This window comes from Echinops telfairi, unplaced genomic scaffold, assembly GCF_000313985.2.
Source record: "Echinops telfairi isolate 266 unplaced genomic scaffold, ASM31398v2 ScPeMD7_25;HRSCAF=90, whole genome shotgun sequence".
Lineage (NCBI taxonomy): Eukaryota > Metazoa > Chordata > Mammalia > Afrosoricida > Tenrecidae > Echinops > Echinops telfairi.
In genome coordinates this window covers 16,011,957-16,035,840 of record NW_022103922.1, presented here as the reverse complement: position 1 = coordinate 16,035,840, position 23,884 = coordinate 16,011,957, and the positions used below count along the sequence as shown (strand labels likewise).

Below are 23,884 nucleotides of genomic sequence, written 5' to 3'. Positions count from 1 at the left end.
AGCTACAGAATATTCAATCCAGAACTGAGAATTAATAATCATATTTGTGTCCGTTAGGTTCCCAAACTTACTTGGCCTATGGTCCCCTTTTCAGGAGTGTGTTGGGGTGGGTGAGGGAAGGGAAATTCACCCAGTAACACAACCCATTCCTGCTCCCAAGCCCCCCTGGCAAGGCAATTAAGACTTTTTGTACGATAGCCCCCACAGTCCAGGGTATAGTGCTGTTATTTGCTTTTGCCACCAACCACACCCCTATGTATATTATAAAACAGTGGTTTGGCTACCACTAGCTTACATAATTCAGTTAATTTTCGTGAAGACCCAGCAGAGTTGCTGAAGATTATTCTCACCTGTTTGTAATCACATCTGAACCAGAGAACCTAATTGGGACGTTCATAGATACAGTAACTTAAACATCCTAACAACTGCTCTATAGTTTTAGATAGTATAGATTCTACCCAGTTTGGGCTGATGATGGTTAAGTGGTGTACTACTCAATGTGGGAATATCCACATGCACTCACTTACCTGGGACAAGTGTAGGCCAAGATGAGATCTGCCATCTTAGACTTGTGACGAAAGCAAAGGCTTTATAGGGACTCTATAAAAGATTGGGCAGAGAAAAAATGATCTATTGGAAATAGCAAATCCAGATTGAGCCCTCAAGAAATGAAACGGATAAAGGCAGAAATGTGCTTAACTTTATGCTGTGTGATCAACTGCTTCTTCTAATCACTAGATGAAGCCATGTCTAGTTTCCTTTTCGAAAGTGGAATTGCTCTTACCATATCATAAAGAAGCATGAAAATAAAGCATCTTTTCAGGAAAGATGTTGGAGGGAGGGCCCTTAAAACCCATTTCCTCTCTCCATGTCTCAAGGAAGCATGACTGATGAACAACTACAGCGATCAGCCAGCAGGGTAGTAGTGTTCTCAACTGAATGAAACAAAAATAGATGGAAACTTAAATCTATGGTTCTTTCAGTGTGCTCAGTGATCACGTTCGGATATACAGGAGAATAAAACTTTATACACAGCACAAGCCAGCTTGTTGGTGTACTTGATTGCATCCCTGAATGAGACCCCACGTAACAGACCAGAAACAGGTGCGTCCCTCTCCAAACAGTGGATGTGTGGTGTGGAGTCCATCAAGCCTGTGTCACTGTCAAGTCTGCACCACTGGGTCTGTGAGTATGTGAACCTCATGGGTTTTCAAATTTATGTTAAAAGTCTTACTCATCCAGGGGAATGGGCAATTTGGTTGAATTTAACTACAACCTAAAAGAGAAAAGATGAGAGAAAAACATGACACATTTAAATTGAATTTATGCCACTTTACAATTTTAATAAATTCTCCACCCTCAAACAGTAAAGATTTCCAGAAGATATTTTAAATAGGGTTAGCTATAATTTTCTGATACTGAATTCAAATTCGGGTGTGTGTGTGTGTGTCATTTTTTGGATCAGACTGACTTACTACTAGGATTATTGGTTAAAGGGATTATAAAATGATTTAAGAAATCAGAGCCCCCAAAAAACCGATTTGGGGGCTGGCAGAATTGGGTGCTTCGGTTTGAGAAGCCTGAGCTAGCTCACCCACAAGTCTTGATTACTCTGGTCCCACTCATCCTGCATAAATTACAGGATTGTTTAATTTTTTAATCATCATAACTAAATTGTCATACACTTAAAGCTGGTGTGATTAAATTATTTCTTACAAAGAAATGAAGTTCCAATTTACACATTACTTCTTTGAGGGCATCTGATCTGTCAAGATCATATACTTGTTTTGCTTAGGAACTCTGAAGTGTGTTAAATGTCACCAACACCTGTTTTTCATCCAAACACCCCTTAATATTAAGAGCAGTCCACTCTATGATTAATTTACAGCACGGTTCTTGCTTGTTTAAAATTTACTCGGTGTTTAACTTCTCAGTTCATTGTATGTATTTGAAGGATCTGTACCTTGGAAGCTTCTTGGTAGGCAGCTCTCACATTCTTCAAAGACTCAAAACACTTCAACTACTTGGTGAGTCCTATCATTAGCAAAATGCAGTCCAGACAGAATTAGAATGAACAGGCAGGCCAGGCTGGGCGAGAAGAATCAGTACATACGTCTGACAGAGACTTGTACTCCAGAATACAGAAGACACATTTCTGCCTTGTTAATGACACATACAGCCCACTTAAAAATGGGCAAAAAGCATTCTGAGTTTAAAGTGCACTTTAATAAATACTATATCCTTTTTCTAAGCATGAAATACAATCAAAGTTATGTCATTTAGAAAACCAGTAGCAGGACTTTATAGTTTTTGTAATGAAAGCAGTTGGTTCAGGAGGTAGATCCTTTTCTTCAGTGGCATTTCTTGGAAATAATTGTCCAAGAGGACGTTTTTATTCTATCAATTAAAAGTTCCTGGGTCAACATAAGGATAAGCCAGGAATTCTCCCAGCTTGTTGCCTTCTGAATCATAGTGGAGCATTCGGAAGCAAACATCACAAAAGAAACATGGGTCCTCTGGTGCAAAACTGTCATTGTTTGTCACCCACCTAGTTTTAAAAAAAAGATAGACATCAGTACAGTCAAGTGTTTCATGATGTTAGCACCCTCTATTGGTCTGTAGCTCCAACTTCCCCACAGTTTCCTTGGTCTACCTTCATGCTACCCAGAGGCAAGGCAAAATCGTTCCCGTTCAATACTGCCGAGGGTGGTTTCTCTAAAAGACTTAAGAGCAACTACAGGAAGATCTGTACTTCAAAGCAAAGTCCCCGTGTTGCCTGCTTCTCACAGGCCATCTTGAAAAAGCGTAACAAGCCCCTGGTGTTCTTTGCTGAGCTTTCTCACTGGCAGATCAGTGCTGCTTAAACTGAAAATGCCAGCTGTTGAACGTGGAAATGTTCCAAATGGAAGGGCGGCCACAGGATTCCGTCGACAAGTTGTGGACTCTGGATGCCGGGACTGGTCACAGTAAGAAGAAACCACTACTTCTCAGTCTGACTTCTGCCTCTCGAGGAACCTGACCAGCTGACTCTAAAACGGCCTGATTTCCATGACCTGATTAGCCAGGCTTTTCTGTGAATCAATTAGAAAAGCACTTCAAGGTGCAGAAGTCACAACAAACCAATGACAAGAAATTCAACCCTACTTCTCTGACCCTGCTCCCCCGTAAGAAAGACTTTTTTAAAAAAATGTACTTGATTCTGCAGTATAAAGAATTCTCAAGAAGAGATGTTTTTTTAATGTGGGAACTTAGGATTTGAAAAGGATAACCAAATGTGTAAAATGCTAGAAGGCCCCAAATGTTTTACAGTTGATTGTGATGATGGGTGTACAACTGTATGAACATGCGGGGAGGTGGTAGGGGGTGGGGGGTAATGAATTGTACACCATAAATGGGTAAACAGTATGTCTGGCACGTGAATCATCTTAAAGTGGTTTAAAACAAAACTTTAAGAAACTAAATGTGATCTGGTTACATGTACAGTACTGTATGTTGTCACTGAGAGGATGATGTGCAGTGAAGATGGTTTTGTAAACACCGAAGAGGCAGCAAGGGCCGGGCTCCAGTGGCACCAGTAAGCTGGTGACAGCCCTAAAGCAGCCATCCGGGGACCTTGTGCTGTATGTGCAATAACCATGTAGACGGATTCTGCTGTAGCTCCGTTAACTAGTTACACTGCAGACTACAAACTCTCAGACCCCCCCAAGTAGGAAGAAACTCAAATGCTAAACATGCAACGGACCTCACTGTTGAAAAACAGGGCCTCTGGAATTAGGAAAGTCTCCATTACCTGGCAGTGTACATCTTACAAACAAAACATTTCCGAGTCCACAGCCAGTGCTTCTTGGTAAGAAGGGGGTAGAGTGTCCTATCCAAGCAGTCGTCATGATGCACAAGTCTTTCGCACAGGAGGAAAGAAATGAAGACAGTACATGCCATTTGAGTGATTTGTAAACAAGAACCGCGGCATCAACATTGGGAGTACCACTGTGTGTTTCTTCAAGGTTGTGTTTCACAGACATTTTAGTAAGCCCATCTGTTGCTTTGGGAATAAGCATACCTACAAAATGTTTTCTCGAAAAAGAAAAAAAAGCATTTGGGGCTCAAGTCTCCTTTGAGGCTTTCCCAGACCCCTTTCTGGCAATGTGAGCTGTGATTCTAGGAGTATATGTTAAATTTAGAATTTCTTGAACAGAGGTGTGCAAACCCAAATATCACACTGAAGAAGTGACTATCTACCCAGTCTCCATCTAAGTAAGCCTATGCACTTCTCTCTAATCCTACTCTGCCGAGGGCTGGACTCTCGGTTTGCACGGCAGAACAGCAGCTTGGGCAGGCACCCTTGAGGAAATTTGATTGTATTCCCTTTAAATGTTCTGTGAAGTCAGAAGGGGCAAGAGAAGGGCTGATGGGTAGATGGGTAAGGTTTCCCAAGGAAGTCCTTTGTAGGACAGCCCTGGCACCCACAGGGAACCCTGTCGTGATGTAAACACTTCGTTGGGACAACTTTCTTGGTGGCACCTTCCCCACCAATGCATCTTCCATGTCCTTCCTGGTTGAGTGTGAGCGAACTTCCTGTTTCCTTTGGGAAAATCTATCAAGATCACATCCATCCCCCACGGGATCCAAGACAGTCACCATAACCTGAGCTAAAATCTCTGCCCGGCAGATAACTTGCTTTCATTTATTTTAAGGCACTGTGATGAAATGAAGACAAAACTTGTTTGTCTCCAGCTGCCTTCTAATCAAGAGAGACATTTAAGCACATTTTGTTTGGAATAGACCAATAAGTGCATGGACTGCTAGCCCAGTAGCAATACTTTTTGACTCAGTAATCATGCACTTGGGATTTTGCCCAACACTCAGTACCTTGTAATGCAACTTGGTTTTAGAAAGTTGCTTGGTACCAGTTTACCTAGAGTAGTAGTATTTGGTACAGTATGATTTTTAAAAAATTGTTATTGTCATAAATCTGGTTCCTAGTAGAGAGGATAAATGTGTAGGACTTTTAAACCTTAGCTATGAGAATCGTGAAGTATTAAGAAAGTGGAAAATGATTTTAAAAAAAAAGTGGAAATGGAATCAAGTTTTCACTCTGCTCTAATGAGCTGCATGGCTTGTGGTTATTTTGTAAACCCTTCAACAGCCTGGACCTTTGTGCCTCACTTTGAAAACTGAAGACACTGCACATAGGATTTCCCTGGAGGGTCATAAAATATGGTGGTTAATTTTGTTTTTAATAAGAAAAAGGTAGCATCACCCTCACCATAAGAAAATGGTTCAAGGACTAAACTTTGGGCAGTTAGTGCATGGAGTGGCTCATTCCATCTGCCCACAGGACAATGATCTGTAGTCTACCTGATACCGAACTTTTTAACAGATGGTAAATGGTTTCTATTTCAGCAGTGGAAGAGATCATGGTTTCTTTGGCTTAATGTTTGCCTTGGGTTTCAATGCCACTTTTGGCTTTTTGGTCTCAGATTGACACTGAGCACAAGAAAGAAGGAAACCAAGATGGCCAGAAAACAGTGGGCTGCCTCCCACTGCATGCTGGTTCTCGGTGACAGCTCCCCTCCCTCATCTGAATGGAAGAGCAGGCAAAACTGCCCACCTAAAGTTACACAGTAAATGTGCAGTACAGTTCAAAAAGTCCTCACAGCTCTCCTGACTCCCCCATCCCTGTCTGCTCACCATCTCTCTAGTAGATATTTAATGTTTCAATGGTGACCAGAAAGAACCTGTCCAACCTCTCCGGTGACATTTCACATTTATTTAAATTACTTCTCTGTGCCTATGTTAGTGCTAAAGTTGTCTTTTTGCTGAGCATATATAATTGAATTCAAATTAAGTTAAATGTGAAAAACATGACACGATGATAAACACAAGTCTGTTCAAGTTCTCTATTTCAGGGATCAGGACACATTTAGTACTGTTATAACAACAGACTCAAAGCACAATGGTCCCAAGGTTCCCTAAATCAACCTCAAACAGCTGAGATCTGTAACTCTTAAGTACACTTCTGCTGACAAACACGAAAATCTCTAATGGTTTTCCTCTCTTGGAGGAAAAATACTGCTACTACACATTCAGAATAATTTCTCTATTGTAATACCAGGAGCTTTCAGAAAGCTCATGGATTGGTGGGGGAGAGGGAGAATAAAAAAACAGTAGCTGATACCAAGGGCTCAATAGAAAGTAAATGTCTAGAAAAGAATGATGGCAAGATATGTACAAATATGCCTGATACAACTGATGTACATAGATTTTAATAAGAGTTGTAAGAGCCCCCAATAAAATGATCTTTTAATAAAAATAAATGGAAAATTTCCAGGAATTTTTGAACCCCTTGTATTCTCATTTAAAAAATATAGTTCCTAGTATGTTTTAGTTCTAAGCAATAAAATGAACTACATATTATTTTTAGGTGTTCTACAAGAAGGAATTAAACAAAACACTCAAGTATTCCATCTGGCTAGAATTTTGTTACAAACTTTTTTTCCCTAACCTTGGCCTTTTCAAGCTTTACTTTGATATTCTAACAGTCTAATTTGTTGGATGCGCAAACGGGGAATGTAAAGGGTAGTACCCAACCCCAACCGTCTGATTTAAATGGGAGATTGCACCCACTTTCAAATTTTATTACAGCAAGCCAGGTCTTCAGACAAAAAAAGAAGGGCTGCTTCAGCAGGGGGTGGGGGTGTGTGTGGATGCAGGGGTTGTTGCTATTGGGTGCCCCCAAGTGGACAACTCACAAGAAACCCTATATGACGGAGAACTGCTCAGGACATGACAAGACCTAGCCAGCTGCATTATTTCTCAGTTAACTCAGGGTAAGAATCAAACAGTCAATTTAAACAGACTTTGGACCACACCCAACCTTGCTTGACCCAGAATCCCCAGGAGAACTTGATTAGCAACCGGCCCGCCCCCTGGTGATTTGTATCAGAGGTGAGTTTGGAAAAAGGGGCTTGGTGGCGGGGTCTTGTTAGGTAGCGACCCTGGGTACAACAGAACAAATGCTCCCCGGTCCTGCATCATCCTCACAACAGTAGCTATGTTTGAACCCACAGGTTCCACAACCCATCTCCTGAAGGGTTTCCCTAAGGACAGGGCCAAACCACCTCACTGACAGGAAAGGGTGGGAGACAGGCAGACACAGCTGCGTGTGGAAGAACTAAGGAGAAGTAAAAGCAGGAGCATACAGTGGTGCATCACTGCTCCACATAAAGCTGAACAAGGTCTTTCAGAGGGGCTCAAATCAGGGATACAGCAGTTTGCATGCTAGTCCTTTGCAAAGTGAGATTCCTACACTCATTTCCTCAATGAAGGGAAAGGAGGTATTTCTAGATCACTTAATAAGGTTTACATAGCATCTATGCACTAGGAGTTCTGGGGGCAGCTCTCGGGTATGCACTGAACTGCAATGTTGGTGATGCAGGGGCAGTGAATTATTTAATGTGGCTCAATTAGCCAAAGTCTCACCAAAGGACCTTTACCAGAATAAGTCTTAAGAAAGTGAAGGAAGATACAGATAGGATTTACCTGTGAGTAATTACAAACAGGATTCCCTGGAGTACCATCCTGCTGTGTTTAAAATTAGCCTTCTGAGAAGCAGGAGGCAGGGGAATCTAAGCGGCAAGAGCCAAGAGTGGGGTGTGTCTCTGGACCTGAGATGTCAGCTTTGCCATCAGAGCAGCAGCAGCAGAACCAGGAGCCAGAGCATGGAACAGTGTGATGGACTTCCCAATCAAGGAGCAGGTAAAGGTGAGTTTTGTGCAGAAGGCTGGCTTGCAGAGTAGGGTGCCTCTGGGCACTTCATTGGGAAGTTGCACTTGCTGACCCACAGAAGTGAAGCTGAGTGCCTCTGGGCTATGGCTTACTGGAGTGGGGCACTCGCAGGCACTTATTATGCCCGGCTGGGTTTTGGAGCTTGAGCTGAATGCCTTCAAGTAGAGGCTTATGGTGGAGTTGTGTGCAGACCAGAAACTTTTTAATAGGTCCTGGTAAACAACTACCCTGAACATTGCTCACTGGCATTGCAACTTGTGAACTTCCTTAATGACTTCTCCAATGATGAATTTTGTGAGTTCCTGTGTAGCTATTGCAATGGTTATTAGAAACTAGACAGATAAAATACACTAATTTAGACAACACAGCCAGTTCAAACCCACCAGCTACTGTGAGGGAGAAAGCGGAGAATTTTTGCTCCTGGTAAGATTTATAGCTTCATAAATCCAAAGAGGCAGTTCTACGCTGTCATATGGTGTGGCTCTGAGCTGGAATTGACCCAATAGCAGAGGGTTTTTGGAGTCTCATTCTAAAGCAATTTAATACTGTACAGTTGGCATCTATTGCTCATGAAGACAACTATACAAAATGTATTAATTGATCACTAAATCTCATTGTAGAAGGTTTTCGCTCCTTACCAATTTAAACCTTTCACCACAGGCTTCCAAACTTACCTTGGCTTATCACCCGCTTTTCAGAAAAAAAATTACTCTGCCTCCTCTAACAATTAAAAATTTGTGCATTACAGCCATTTAGGATAATGTGTAGGTATCTGTGTGTACAGCCCCCTGGATCACTGCAGCAGCCCCAGGGGAGGCATTGCCCACTTTAGGAAACACTGCTTTACATAATCTTAAGGTTTCACACCCTCAAATGTTAGAATTTGTCTCTGTTCCCCAGTTCCCTTTTCTTTCCTAAACATTTTGACAGCAGAGGCAAGAAACAGTAATATAGTTAAGAACAACAACAACAAAATGGGGTGGGGGTGGGGGTGGGGGCGTCTACCACCTGATAACCACTGCTTAATCTGCCAAAGAAGACGGGCTTCTGCAAGTGTTTACAGATTTGTAAGCTGGGACCCAGCAAAGTAACTCTTCCAGAAAAGCACCACCGATGCAAACCCAGAAATGCTGAGGGCAGGCCGCTCTCCAGCTGAGTTACAGTAATGCTAACTGCTATGCCTCTGCTCCAAGTACCTGGACTTCCATCTCGTGACCATGTGCTGCCACCTACCGTATGTCAGTAATGACCACCACGTGTTCACAGTCTCCCTGGTGACAATATAAATAAGGAAAGCCCAGTTTGATATGCAGGTCATTGAAGGTGAAATCTTCCATGTTCGCCGCCTGAAACTTCCCATAACCTCTGTCGTGGGCTTCAGACCACTCAATGATAGTCCTGGGGGTGGGATGGGAGAGCACAGATGTATCACTGCTTCATGGAAACTTTTAAAGGGTCAAGAAGGGGTCTGAGCAGCATTTTCTATACCGGTTCCACCTTGAGAGGAAAAGCCCGGGGCCCATGCGAGAGGGACCTAGGACTGGACTATCCTCTGTCACAGCAGCGCGTCCCTGGGTGGTGCAAGCAGTAAAGGGCTCAAGGGTCAAAAACTTAAATTTAACTTTGCCACCCAAGTTGGTTTATTGAGATATAATTATTTCAAGGACGAGAAACTGGAACGACCTTGAAGAGATTTTTGGAAATGGTACCTGCTCAGATCTCGGCATTCGGGATATCTTTTATCATTGTAAAATGTTCCTTCGAAGTAAAAGAAGGCCGATTTGTATAGATCCTACAAAAATTAAAAAAAAAAAAAGATGCGTTGAGTCCAGTACCAATAATAATTGGGAAGTTTCAATGATTCAAAATGTTTAAATTACTATTACTCATATCAATGCACTAATAGATGTGTTACAGTAGCCGTATGAACTGTTACCCATAAACTTCACTCCTGAATGTGTGACATTTAATGGGAACATTTAATGTGACAAGTATGCCACCAGGATTTTATCCTGTTGCTGTTTGTACCCCAGGGTTGGATATAAATTGACAGATTCTCCTGTGAGTCATGAAAGGAATTCAAATGGCAATGAAATACACACGTCAAGGTTACTTTATTGTACACAATGGCACTGGCAATTTGGGGTTCTAGAACTAAACCAGTGGACAATCTATGTTAAAAAACAAACAGAGGACCGTAGGGCTGGCCCCGCCATGGGTCACGGCGTCCCTCACTGAACCATGACGCTGTGGGGGACAGCACTGGAGACACAGTATGGGAATAGTGCACAGTCTGGCCCCATTACACTGGGGCGAGGCACTGGGCATGCAGAAGAGCAACAGGGGGAGCAGAGGAATGAAACCCCTGGTGAATACCAAAAATAGACTTGAGAGACAGAGTGTGGCACCCCATCAGACTCCACTGGAAAACACTCGTTTTTGCACTTATTAATGTATCTGCATGTCTACCTAGATAAGATAGGCAGGATAAATAATTTGGAGATGAAAAGTATGGGACCAATAGTTCCAGGGGGACTGGGAGAAGGGGAGGTGGGAGAAAGGACAGGGGGGGTGGGGGGACGACTACACACCAATCCAGGGACAAGGGAACAACAACTGAACTAAAATCATTGGAAGGAAGGTCGTAGGATGCCTAGTGGGGCTCAATCAAGGGCAGTGTAGCAGCGAGGAATTATTAAACCCGAATGAAGGGGAGGGAGGGGCGCTATGGAGTGGAGACCCAATGCCCATCTGTAGACAATTGGACATCCCCTCACAGAGGGGTCACAGGGAAGAGATGAGCCAGTCAGGGTGCAGTAGAGCACCAATGAAACACACAACTTTCCTCTAGTTCTTTGGTGCTTCCTTCCCCCCACTACCAGGACCTCAATTCTACCTTACAAATCGGATCAGACCAGAGCACGCACACTGCTACAGATAAGAGCCTGCAACAGAGAATCCAGGATAGATAAACCCCTCAGGACCAACAAGGAGAGTAGAGATACCAGGAGGATTAGGGGAGGGTGGGTGGAGAAATGGGGAATCGATCACAAAGATCAACCTAGAACCTCCTTCCAGGGAGATGAATAATGGAAAAATGGGTGAGGGGTGATGGAGGTTGATGTAAGATATGAAAAAATAATCTATAACTTATCAAGGGTTTGTGAGGGTGGGCAGGGGAGGGAGGGGGAAGGAATGGGGAGCTGATATCGGACACTCAAGTGGGAAGAGAATGCTTTGAAAATGATGATGGTGGCATATGTGCAAATGTACTGGACACATTGGAGGAATGTATGGGTTGTGATGAGAAGGAAGAGCCCCCAGTAAAAGTATTTAAAAATAAACAGACTGAACAGGGCCTCCTGGAGATAGGTCCAACTCCTCGGGCTGACATGGTCTGCTCTGAGCAATGACAGCACGGCCAGAATAAGCAGTGGGAATTTGGATTATTCTTACAGCTGACTAGCTGCTCCGTGGGAGAAAAACAGGGCTCCAGTAAAGACTGACTGTCTCAGAAATCCAAGGGGGCAGTTCTACCCTGTCCTACAGGGGCGCTGTGATTTGCTATCAACTCAGCAGTATTGAGTCTGGTTTTGGTGAGTTGATCGTGTTACTTTACAATCTTGTGTTTTTGTTGGGTTAAACTCTGCCGAGCAAATCATATGTTTTCCTCCTCCAGAGAAAAGCTCCCCTGTTGCCTGCTCAGCGTGTAGCCTTGGAATTCCACGTGTTCCTCTTGATTCTCCAACGATGGCATATCCTCTACCTTGTTTATCTCAAGAAGCCGGGGAAAACGAAAACCCTTAAAAGTATTTCCAACATGACTCAAAAACCATTTCAGTGTTACTTACCTGTGCTGTACAATGAAGCTAATCACTCCACCTACCTCCTCTTTTGCCTCCTCTAAAGAGGGACACGCTCAGCCTCAGAACCAGGCAGGTAGACACCTGGCACGATCGGTGATAGTGCACTGGGACAGAGGAAAAGGTGCTTCGGTGGCAAAGAGTGGTGAGGCAGGAGAAATGTTATGTAAGAACATGTTATATAATAGGCGAATCTCGAACTGGGTTGGAGATACACGTATAAACTCCATAGGAGAGAAGGGAAGTTCTCTTTCTGGTGTTCACATGCCGGAGGCATGAAAAGCGTGATGGGCTGAGGTAGGGATGAGTAGCACAGTTAGGTTGGAATCGTCCCTTAAAAGGCTTCTGAGGCCCACCTGTGGATGCTGGACTCCAGGTGCTATAGTTGTGGCTTTCTAGCTGAGAATGATGGCAAAGACATGGAAGAATAAACCATTTGCTTACAAATTTATGAAACGGCCAGAGAATTGCTGAGTATCTGGGATTATTACTATTCCTGTTTGATTTGGTGTGGTGGAGGGGAGGTTGGCGGCGGGGAGATAGGAGTGAGGAGTGTTAGAATCAGCTTACTTTGCTGATGTGCTCAGGGGCTTGGTCTGGAGCATTGCTGAACTCCCCTCCGATCTGGAGGTCACTGACGCAGCAGATGGAATCTCTCAGCTCGGTGAGCTTCTGACTGCCCAGCACCAGCACCGTCTGGTACGGCTTGTGCTCTTTGTGCTAAAAGGCAAATGGTGAGGAGTCAGTTTCCACTCGTGCAGAGGGCAATTCAAATACCTATTCTGTCAGAGCCAGGTCTACAAGTTATTAGTTTTCAGAGTTTTGGTGTAAAATGATCATAAAACTGCCACAAACTGACATCAGTAATAGGAATCTTAGGGCCACAATCGCATCTAGTAGTGCAGTCTTCTACAACTTTCTGGAAGCTCCCTCCCTCAAGCCAAGGATGTGTTTTTGGTTTTGTACTGGGCTCGGTGATCTGAGAGTGGAAAGCAATTTCCCTACAGAAACAGGGTAATTATTACTCCCAGGTACAACATTTTTCATAAGTCTATCTATTGCAAGAACATTATTTATATACTGTAGGAACATTTCAATTAAACCTTTTACTCATGACACACCTAGTTTGGAAATCCAGAAGACGAATGTATTCTCTGGGCTGGGTTGGAATTCTTTTTTTTTTTTTTAATAATTTTATTGGGGGCTCGTACAATTCTCATCACAATCCATACATGGGTTAGAATTCTTTTTATTACAGATTCCTTAGAAATTCCTCAGTACCTCAACTTGTTAATGCTCTGCATTTTTGTTCAGCATGACTTCTGTTTAGTTCATGCAATAATGTCCCAAGTACAGTGACTGGTAAGCAAACATCACCCAACTTCTTGACCAGCCACCCATTCTGAACAACAACAACAACAACAAACCCCCAATCAAACAAAACTAGGATTTTCAGAATAAGAGTTACTCTGGATTTGTAAAATTTGCTGTTTCTAGTACAAAAATCAGATCTACACTCGACTCCTATAATTATTATCCAATTAACGAGTTATTACATTTGATATTTATTTTACAATAAACCAAACCACACCCACCACAGTGAGCTCATTGTGACTCATCGAGCTCATTTAGGCAGCAGAGCAGTGCTGCCCGCAGGGTTTCCAAGGCTATAAAACGTCATGGAAGCAGATGGCTTCCATCTTTTTCCCAGGGAGCAGCTGGTGAGTTTGAACCACCAACCTTTTGGCTGGCTGGAGTGCTTTAACCTCTGCACCACAGGGGCTGGCTTTCTTTTTAATATTGCATATTAAAACAAGGACTCCAAAACTGAGTTGGTAAGAGCTTCCAATAAAATGATTAAAAATAATAAAATTAACCTGAATTTAGAAAATAATTGCACTGACATCTCATTTTAAGATTTTGGTATGTGCATTAAGAATTTTGTAAAAATTGTTCATAATGTTTCTGTACTGATCTCAAAACAACCAACAAAACCAGTTACAAGAGGGGGAAAAAAAAAAGGAACATAGATGGTCACCTCAGGACATCACATCAGCAGCAGGGACCTGCATCTTCTAAGACTCTTAAGGAACAGGACTCAAAAACAAACAAAAAAGAAAACCCTGACTCTTTGACCAACGTTGCTCATATTGTCGGTCAGCACTGACCTTATGAAAGATGACAGGGTACAAGATATTCAGCGATAGGATCAGCTCCCCCGGTTCCACCAGGTCAGCTGGATTCTCCGGCCGTTTCCCGATGGCACGGGACTCCTACAGGAGGGACATTGAGTCAGGGGCTGTGACTCAGAGAGGTGGGTGGTGTGGTAAGCAAAGGCCTGACCCTGACTCCTAATCTCATCCCAGGCTAACTGGGAAGTCCCTCTAAGCTTCAGTTTCAGCTCCTGTTATAAGGAAAGAAACCAGGATATACTTATTTTACAAAACTATGGTTGGACCCATGCACCAGAAGTATCTACGAAGAAGTCTGGCATCAGTAGCTGAAGAAGTGACGGGGCATTCTCTAATGCTAGAAAGCTGTGGTGGTTACGGGGCCCCAAGCCACTGGGGACTCACAGCATGCCCCTGTGACGGTGTGGCATTGCCCCACATGGTGTTTCTTGGCTGTGATCTGCTGAAGGCTGACCTCCAGCTCCTCCTGAGGAGTCACTGGGAGGGTTGGAACCTCTGACCTTTTGCTGGACAACTGAACACTTAACCATGTGGAACACTGGCACTTTACAGTCACAGCCACTGTCGTGTTATGACGAAGCTCTACAAGAGGAGGCTCAGGTTTGCCCTCGGGCCCACCAAGACAGAGCCTGTTTGCTCTAACAGCCGAGCTGCTTTACAAACACGATCACTTTCAGCATACCACACTCTTATACGTGTTCAACAAATACGACAGAGAAGGGGCAAAGACAAAAAGGGGCAACAAAACGATGCCTTGCTGTACTACCGAGGGTCCAGCACGCGGACGCTACACAGTCGGTGGGCAATACAGTTGCCCGAAGGAATCCCTCATGTCCACTAACTCTACTAAGGGTTTTACAGAGAGACCACAGCTTAGGATGAAGAATACCTGGACACCGATATCAGGAGCAGAGGAAACGCCAAAAGGGCCAGGGTGGTGAAAACGCAGGAATTCAGCCTACAACTGCAAACAAGATCAAGGCAAGGGAAAAGGCTGGAGCAGGGAAAGGTTTGACCCCAAATAGTCAAACACACCAAACAAAGCCATCAGTGCTGAGCGGCTTCTGAGTCAGAGCCAGCCACCCCACGGGGCAGAGCAGACTCTTCCCAGGGGCAGCCGTCAGCCTTCTCCCGTGGCGCAGCTGGCCTTTTGGGAAAACGGCCGAATGCTAACCACTGCTCCATCAGGGCCCCTTGTCAAATAGGTGATCCCTTGACCTTTGTGGACTGTTTTCTCTCTCATGAGAGCCCGTGGAGTATTTCTAGCTTGTTTTCAGCGAAGCACGTGTGACATAAAGTGAACATTCAGCTAGGGGCGGGGAGATTACTGGTACAGGCGGGGAATGACGCTTACCATCTCGTAAGCAAATGTTTCCTGTCTGCACACCCGGTCTATCGTTATGGTTTCTTCCCGGTGTTCCATGAGCTTCTTCCTAACTCTGTTGTAGATACAAGCAAAACAAAACAAAAAAATCACCACACTTCAGCATTCCTTACTAGGCCTTTGAAAACAACCCTAGTAATTTAAAAAACAAACAAACCTAAAACAACAAAAGCCCTTTTTATATTTGAACTTTAGATCATCAGAAAAGCTCCAACAAATGTAAAGAATTCACTTATAGGGCTCACACTCTCCCTGCTATCAAGGCCATTGAACGCACAGCGAGCGACTCCTACAGGGCGGTGTAGAACTGGCTCTGTGGGTTTCCAAGATGGCAACTCTTTTACTGAAGTAAAGAGCCTCATCTTTCTCCCTCGGAGCAGCTGGTGGTTTTGAACTGCCGACCTTAAGAGAAGCGTAACCACCATGCCACCAGGGCTTCTGTTACCAGATTACATAAGCAGTAATTAGCAAGAGCAGGAAATTAACAATGGGGGAACATGGTTAACTCCAGAGCTGAACTGGATTCATAATTTTATCATTTAGTGCCCACTTGAATCCCACAGGGCCTTTGTTATTTCTCGTGAGCGCTCAGTCTTGTCTTTCACGATCTGCATGCTTTTGGAGAGGTCCAACCAGTTACTTGCATAAGGCCCCTCAATTTGGGTCTGTCTGCTATTCCCTTATTATCTACTGCACCGTTGTGCATTTTGAAGAGAACACCACAAGAAAGGAATGCAGCACACCCACTATTAACAGGGAGCGCTCTCCATTCACCCCACAGCGGAGAGCCAGGTGCTGTTGGAGAGGGCACAGCCCAGGCTTGCACTGCACGGTTGAACTTGCTGTAAATCCACTCACAAGAATATCAGGGAAAGCTAGTCAAAAGAGGTGCTGAAAGGAGGTGGGTGCTGGATAGAGTTGCTCGCTGCTGCTCAACTCAATGCACTGCAGGAGCTGGGGACCGCAGAGGGCGAGCACTCTGTAGAAGCCTGCCCAGCAAGCTCACTGCAATGTCTTCCCACCCTTTCACTGAGAAGGTTTATTCTTGTATCAAATGGCTATTTTAGAGAGAAAAGATGCAGTGAAATTGCTTATATAAGACTCTCCAATCCATTTCTCTGTACATCCCTCCTAATGATTGGGTGGGACTTTGCAAATAAGGTATGGAGAATTCTAACGAGGATTGACCAGTTTTGCCAGGCCTCTGGGTATAAGAACGTCACTTCGAAGCAGAGCAGAGAGAATTCCAGGATGACCGAGAAAAATAAAGTCATCCACAGAATACATGGCAGAAGCCAGGCCCCAGAGGCCCTGAAACAGAGCAGTGGGTGGGCTTCCTAGCCCATAAGGCAAAGTCCAAGGGACTACGTGGCTGAGAGGCCAAGAACGAGAGCAACATGCCTGTCAGCAAGGCTGAGAAGAGGCACTGTGGACAAAAGGACTGCCTCCTGGCATGCTGTAATCTGCTAGAAGGATGAGGCTTCCACTCCACTAGAAAGAAACCCACCAGAGAGGCATTCCTGACCTATAGGGCCGCTACGGGTTGGAATTTACTCGATCGCAGTGAGGTTTTTGGTTAACTTCCCTTAAAAGCCCAGCTTCTTGAGTCTTGCCTGTGAGTTCTTAGCGGCCACTGCAACCGTTCACTGAACCACTACAGAAGGAGAAAGGAAATTGGAAGGTAGAGGCATTTCTGACGTCTGTTGTGTGGCATTCAGTACTGGGCTACTGTGGAGCTGGATTCTCCTCCTCCCTTGACCCCCATGCCATCTTCTCAGAAGGAAAAAGGTTTTGTAGATGAGATAACCGACGCGCACATCTTCCTTCTCATGTAACTGCTTTCCTCGCTAACAGTATGTCCCAGCAACCACCCTGAGTTCAGTCTTCCTCACCCAGGATCATGGCTGCACAGTAACCCACCATAGTAACTGAGGTCTGTCTGTCTGACGTTCTATGGCTGGGCATATTTGGGGTACTTCAAATTCAAGGGGGCTTTTAAAAGTTCATGAGGAAATTCCATGATCATCATCTTCCCTTTTGCATGAACTTTTTGAAGCCTCCTTGTATCTTGCAATTGCACAGTTGCAAGGGGAAACCTTGCGGTCAGCATTTTGGTACTGGTGGTGGTGGTGCACCTACAGTGCAGTCTGTGAGAACTTTGGGAACGCGAGGCCAAAAGGTAAGTGCATCTGAGCGCATTCCCATCAGCAGTATTTCTCCCATTGCCTCACCAAAAGGATGTGCTGGTCTAATTTTTAGGTTAGGTTTCTGGTCTTTGTTATGTCTCAATTAATAGGAGCTCTTAAGTGGTGGGGGGGATTAGGTCTTTGTGGTAATGCCTATTTCTTTTGAGTTGTCATAGCCATCCTGTTACTTTGTTCATGGGTTTGGTTTATTGGGGGGTTTTTTTGCTATAAAAAAAAATCTTCATATCATCAATTTTACCCTCTTTCTTTTATTCTGGACTTGAGGCTCACTTTATAAGGTATATGCAAGACCTTAATGGTTTTTCAATCCCATATCCCATTGTAGTTAATTCTTCTGGATGGTATCATGCTAAATCTCCATATATTCATCTAACTCTGGACTTATATATACTCCACTGCCCTGGTTATGGGCCACTACTTGATGTTTCAATTATAAAGACTCTGCACTGTATTTTAATATCTGGTAAAGCCAGTACTCTTGTCTATTCCTGCCAAGCCCTCACCCCCAGCCCCAGTGTTTTCCAGCCATTTTAACATGTTTTGGTTTTCCACGTGAACTTCAGTACCAGCTTGTCTAAATCTCTCTCTCACACACACACGTTGGTATTTTCATCAGGATTGCATTGAATTTATAAATGACACAGGATGAACTATCTTCATAATTCACATATTCCTATCCAACAAGGGGGATGTCTTTCCATTTGTTCGTCTTCCTCAGTGCCCTTCAAGAACGTTTTACAATTCTCATATAGGTTACAGTTGTTTACAAGGATTAACAAGGGTCCTGTTATAGTTCTCTATTGTTCTTGGTGGCTGTGCTAATGGAATTTCCCCCCTTCCATTATGCCCTCTATTGTTTTGTATATGTAGATAATTTTTATGGCTTAGTTTTGTACCCTACATCACTCAAGTATGTTACGGTTTGTGTTAGCTTTAGCATGAATTTCTCTGGGCTTTCCTAGGAAAAGAACACAGGATTAACACCAGTGATGCAGAAAAGGCATTTAACTCAATCCAACACTCTCTGATGATAAAAACACTCAACTAAGAAAGAAGGGAAATTCTGAGACAATAAAGGGCATGCATGATAAACCCACAGTTAACTCATAATCAGTAATGAAAGACTAAAAGCTTCCCCCCTGAAATCAGGAACCAGGCAAGGTGGTCCACGCTTATCGCTGATGAACAGCACTGTGCTGGAGTCCTAGGACAACTGGGCAACAGAAAGGAACAAGACATCCAAGCTGGAAAGAGGTGAAGGTGCCATGATCCCGTATGGAAAAACCACACCAAGAATCCTTACGGAAGTTATTAGAGCCCATACCTGGGCTCAGCAATGTGGTTTTAGATCAACATTTACAACAGCATGTAACAGAATAAAATACCCACGACTCCACTTAGCCAGGGAGTGAAAGACTTGCACACTGAAAACAACAAACATTCCTGAAAGAAATGAGGCCTCAGTAAATGGAAAGGCACCCAGTGCTCATGGCTGAAGACTTAAAAATCAGTAAAATACCAGTATCACCTCAAATAAGCATCAGACTCAATCTAATCCCTATCAAAATTCCAACAGCCTTTGGGACACAAATGTTGATCTTTAGTTATGTGCAATTGCAAGGGCCTTCAATAGCTAAAACTATATTGGATTTCTACAATGGAGAATGAAGTTTAAACTCATATAACTTATCTTATACCAACCCCCCCCACACACACACACAGTTCACAAATGGATCATTGACTCAAATATAAGAATGTATCCACTACCAAAAAAACAAGGCCCTGAAAAACTTTACCCTGGTTTTCTTCTAAGCATTTAATGATTTTAGTTTTCATTCCCCTGAAATAATTGTTGGATGCAGAATTATCCACATGTTCCCCTCCCTCTACAATCCTGACAGTAGTTCACACTCTGTTACAAAAAGAAACATACTGCCCCAAAGTTGCCTTGCTTTGTAATTTTGCAAAGTCTGATACTCATCCTTTTCCCTTCATACATGATGTGTTCTTCATCCCTGGAAAGGCCCTGTGTGGCCCAGTGGATTCCAAGTTGGGCTGCTAGCCACAAGGTCAGCAGTTTAAAGCCACCAGCCATCGTTGGGAGAAACAGAGGCTTTCTACTTCCATACCGATTTACATTCTTGGAAATCCGGAGAGAGTTCTATTTTATCCTGTCTGGTCATTAGGAGTCAGAACTCACCCAATAGCAGTGAGTCTGGTTGAGTTTGGGTCTTGCCTGTCTGGTCATTAGGAGTCAGAACTCACCCAATAGCAGTGAGTCTGGTTGAGTTTGGGTCTTGCCTAAAAGCCTTCATGATTCAGCTTTTATTTATCTCTGAAATCTAATCATTTCACTTGGGTATGTCTGAGTTGATTGTTCTCGGCGAATTTCTCCAGGTACCCAGAGAGGGCTTTCAACGTGCTTTTGTTCTTCAATATGGAAATTTTGCTTAGATATTTTAAAATATTAATTCTGTTCTATGCATTGTTTTGCTTTTCCAGAGATTGTGATACTATGAACATTATACCTTTGCCTGTCTTCCATGTCTACCATGTTCTCTTTTTTCACCCCCCTTACGTAATTTTCGTTCTCTTGGATATTTACAGGCCTTTCGTCAAAGTTCTGTATTTCCACTGGAGTCTATTTTCCGATCAAAAACAAACACTGACACGGAGCCCATGAACAACCCTACAGACAGGGTGGACTGCTCCTGTGAGTTTCCTAATACTTGTACAGGAACAGAAAGCCCCATCTTCTAACGCTATTGAACTGCTGACCTTGCAGTTAGCAGCCCAACTCTAGACTACTATACCACCAGGGCGCCAGGGTACCTTATAATTTATTCTGATGAGATAATTTTGCCTTTTCCATTTTTCCGATTTCCCTCAATTAATTGTTTCATTTCCATTTCAAAATTATTTCATTTTCAAAACCTCTCATTCAAGGTAGTTTTTAATATCCTCAAATGCTTGAGTATACCTAATTCCATTTGAAGTCTAGCCAGAGTGTATTCTTATTTCCTGGTTGTCTTCCGGGGCTGGGAAGCAATCTGAATTGTTCTGTGCCAGCAGCTGTGTCTTTCCTACAATAAGGTCCCTTGGGATTTTATTTCCTCTTACTCAATTTTTTATCACTTCAAGGGTTAGGTTACCAGATCTCTAATTCAATAATGCTCTTTTCTGTTGGTCAAGTAAAGTCTAATATATTAGAGCTTTAAGTGTTTTTATTTGTTCTAGTGGTAGAGCTAGGATTCCTCCAATCTTGTGGATTTTTTTTTTCCGCCTCATGCCTTACTCTAAAGTTTACCCATTTTCCCCTTAAAAAAAAAAAATCAAACCAAACACTGCCATTGAGTGGAAGCCAACTCGTCGGGACCCTATAGGACAGGGCAGAACTGCTCCTGTGAGTTTCCAGGACAGCAAATCTTGAAGAGTAGAAACCCTCACCTTTCTCTGCTGGTGGTTTTGAACTGCTGACCCTTAAATGGTGAAGCACTGATTCAGTACTTTCTGGCCACACAAATGAGAGGTGTGGGCAGAACAATCTAATGTAAATGGCAGTCTGGTTCCATAAAAATTCACAGCCTCGGAAATCTCATGGGGTTTCCTCGGGGGGAAGTTCTCTCAAGCCCTACAAGGTTGCTAGGAGTCAGAATCAAGTCCATGGCTAAAGTCTGGAAGACAGTTACTGACCGTTCAGATCTGGCTAGGAAAACAGAGAATGAAGCGCACAGATCATTCATGCCCTACCTGACGTGCTCTCCTCCCTGAGTGGGAGCTGACGAAAGGACAACCGCCCCGCCCCCAGTAGAGCCCGATGGGCACTGCCACAGAGCAGCTGGTGCCAATGAGTCCCTTGACTCCTGGTGGCCAACCTGACCTGTGCGGAGTAGAACTGCCCTACAGAGATTGTAAGGCTGTGACACGCAGAACAACAACGTAAGACTTGCCTTCCTGAGGGGCTGGCCCCAATCCCAACTACTACGTGGACACCTGCCCCTCCCTCCAGAAGAATTTATTTCAAAGGAAGGCACTGAATCTGCAGCTCCGGGAGAGGGACATATCTGATCGGAGCACACGGGAGCAGATGAAGGGGGAGGAGAGAGTGGAGCACCAGGCCTTGAGGACGATGTTCCTGATTAGAGCAGCCAATCCACAGAGAGGACCACATGGAAGAAGCATACCAGCCTGTGTGATCATGAGGTGTCGAAGGAATCAGGTATCAGGCATCATCAGAACAAAAAATCATATCATAGTGAATGAGGGGGGTAGTGTGGCGTGGAGACCCAAAGCCCATCTGTAGGCCGCTGGACATTCCCTTGCAGAAGGGTTTCAGGGAGGAGACAAGCCAGTCAGGGTGCGATGTAGCAACCATGAAACATACAACTTTCCTCTAGTTCCTAATGCTTCCTCCTCCCCCACTATCATGATCCCAATACTACCTTATAAGTCTGGCTAGACCAGAGGATGTACACTGATACAGATAGGAAATGGAAACACAGGGAATCCAGGGCGGATGATCCCTTCAGGACCAGTGGTGTGAGTGGTGATATTGGGAGGGTGGAGGGAGGGTGGGGTGGAAAGGGGGAACTGATTACTAGGCAGAGGCGGAGCCACTGGCCATTTCTGAGCCGGCACTCAGTGGGCAGGTGATAGTGCAAATGACCCTGGGGAGGACAAGAGGGGCTCAGCAAACATGGAAGCCTTTCTGTGCTCCCGCTGTGGCTAATGTAATTGTTAGCAAGGGAGTGGGGCAGTCAAGGGGAACAAATTAGGTAGTTATTACAAGAGAGATCACCCGAGAGAAAGTGACTGCCTGGGTATTGGAGCTGGACCACTGAGGCAGGAGCATTTAGCAGAGTGGTCTGGATAACGGCTACAATCTGGAAACAGTAAATCTCTCAGTCAGAGACTAGTCCAGACGCACAGAGCTAAAGCAAACTGGGCCAAGTGATACGAACTGCTGAAGGAGGGGTGTGGATGTGTATTTGGATGATTCTAATAGTATTCTTTTCAACTTTTCACAAAATGTTGACAACCCTGTCTAACACGCCCACCACTACCCTCCCGCCTGTAAACGCCACATTACAGAAGCCAAGCCCTCCATACCCCAAAGTCACCAGGTCCACGTCCTCAGGGATAATTTCCGGGTCCTCGCCTTCTTCCAGGCACTTCAGCTTATCCAGGCTGGGAAAAACACAAAGAATGACTTTAAAGGACGGCCGGCCGGTATCCTCAGCTGCCAGGGTTGGGTTCTAAGCACATCCATGCATAATTCAGAAGTCAGATAAAATCTTGCAGGCGGCTCAGCGGAGGGGTCGGCGTTTTTTGTGCCCACTTTCTAGTAAGTTAAATGGGTAATATGGCTGATTGAAGGTCAATACTCTCAAACGGCGAGGGATCATTACCAGTGCTTTCTACTTTTGCACCCGGAATGCGGCACTTCTAGCAGGGAGGTCCTCAACAGTTCATGAGCGTTTCCGTGCTCCTCGGAGGAAGTCCCCTGCTGCAGCCTCACCATTACTCAGGTCCCTCCATTGTCAACGTTGTCTGTCAACAGCAGGACCATCTCGTCGCGCCCTGATGGCTTTTCGCTATTAACCAGCACTTACAAATGAGCGAAGAGACATATTCATCTCCCATTCACCCAAGTCCCTGAAAGTGTGCACTGCGCCCCGGGGCTTCTTCGGACGTGGCCAGCCAGGGAACGCTCTGGCGGGGGTGGGGGACCCCGGCAGGCCCTGCTCGGCTCTCCGATCTCGGGGTCTGCACCACAGGCCCTCCCGACCAGGTCCCAGGGAGCGCGGCGGCAGGGGCGCGTCCCACTCGGCCCCGCACTCACCCGCACACCGCCCTCAGCTCGGCAGCCGCCTCCAGGCTGCAGCCCAGATCCCGGGCCACCGCGGCGTCCTCCCGCGCCCAGTCGGCGCCCCCTCGGCCCCCGGGCGGCCGAGGCTCCTCCAGGGACAAGTCGTCGGCCCCGCGCAGTCGGCCCCGCCACAGCTCCCCGAAGGAGCCCACGTGGAAGGCGCGAGTGCTCAGCTCCGGAAGCTCATACTCTGGGAAGTTGCAGCCGCCGCTGCTGGGCACAGGCTCCTGCCGATCTGCCACCCCGCTGCACGCAGGGCCGCCCGGGCTGCCTTCAGCCATGTTCACTCCGCTGCCTTCCCTGCAAATGCCCAGCGCTGGGGCCTCGCGCAGCGTGATGGGACTTGTAGTTGCGCAGTGCCCTCGGGCGGCGAGGGCGGGGCGGCGCGAGCCGAGCGCGAGAGACTACATTTCCCGGCAACCCCCGGATCGGGACGGCCCCCCGGTCGCGGCGTCACGCGGCTCGGCGTGCCGGGAGGAACGCATTGTTCTCCGTGCTGTGCTGGGCGGGCCGGGGCGTGGCTCGCTGGTCTGGCTCCTGGCCATTTGGCTCTCCTGCCTCTGTGTGTCCACTCCTTTCAG

General features: G+C 45.2%; 1 protein-coding gene across 3 annotated transcripts; it reads right to left on the bottom strand.

Moving 5' to 3' along the window:
• Positions 1-1,317: 1,317 nt before the first annotated feature.
• On the bottom strand, positions 1,318-23,584 carry SNAPC3 (small nuclear RNA activating complex polypeptide 3). Of its 3 annotated transcripts, none has more exons than XM_004706539.2 (9): positions 23,277-23,584; positions 22,544-22,621; positions 15,198-15,282; positions 13,820-13,924; positions 12,222-12,371; positions 9,498-9,580; positions 9,022-9,186; positions 3,791-3,898; positions 1,318-2,548 (listed from the first exon to the last, which is right to left on the bottom strand). In XM_004706539.2, exons 1-9 carry the CDS (start codon positions 23,582-23,584, stop codon positions 2,401-2,403), a joined length of 1,230 nt encoding a protein of 409 aa, XP_004706596.1. In that variant the 3' UTR covers positions 1,318-2,400. The 3 variants fall into 3 exon arrangements, with proteins under 3 accessions (XP_004706596.1, XP_045145049.1, XP_030741253.1); XM_045289114.1 differs by lacking the exon at positions 23,277-23,584 and adding an exon at positions 22,843-23,035; XM_030885393.2 differs by lacking the exon at positions 12,222-12,371.
• Positions 23,585-23,884: the final 300 nt, after the last annotated feature.

Bases quoted from the DNA above. Each gene is read 5' to 3' on its own strand.
- SNAPC3 (XM_004706539.2), bottom strand. From the start codon at position 23,584: ATGGCTGAAGGCAGCCCGGGCGGCCCTGCGTGCAGCGGGGTGGCAGAT. The intron at 12,372-13,819 runs GTCAGTGCTGAC...TTTGCCTTTTAG, and splicing joins ACCCTGTCATCTTTCATAAG to CACAAAGAGCACAAGCCGTA. The intron at 3,899-9,021 runs GTAGGTGGCAGC...CCTGTGCGAAAG, and splicing joins GTGGTCATTACTGACATACG to ACTTGTGCATCATGACGACT.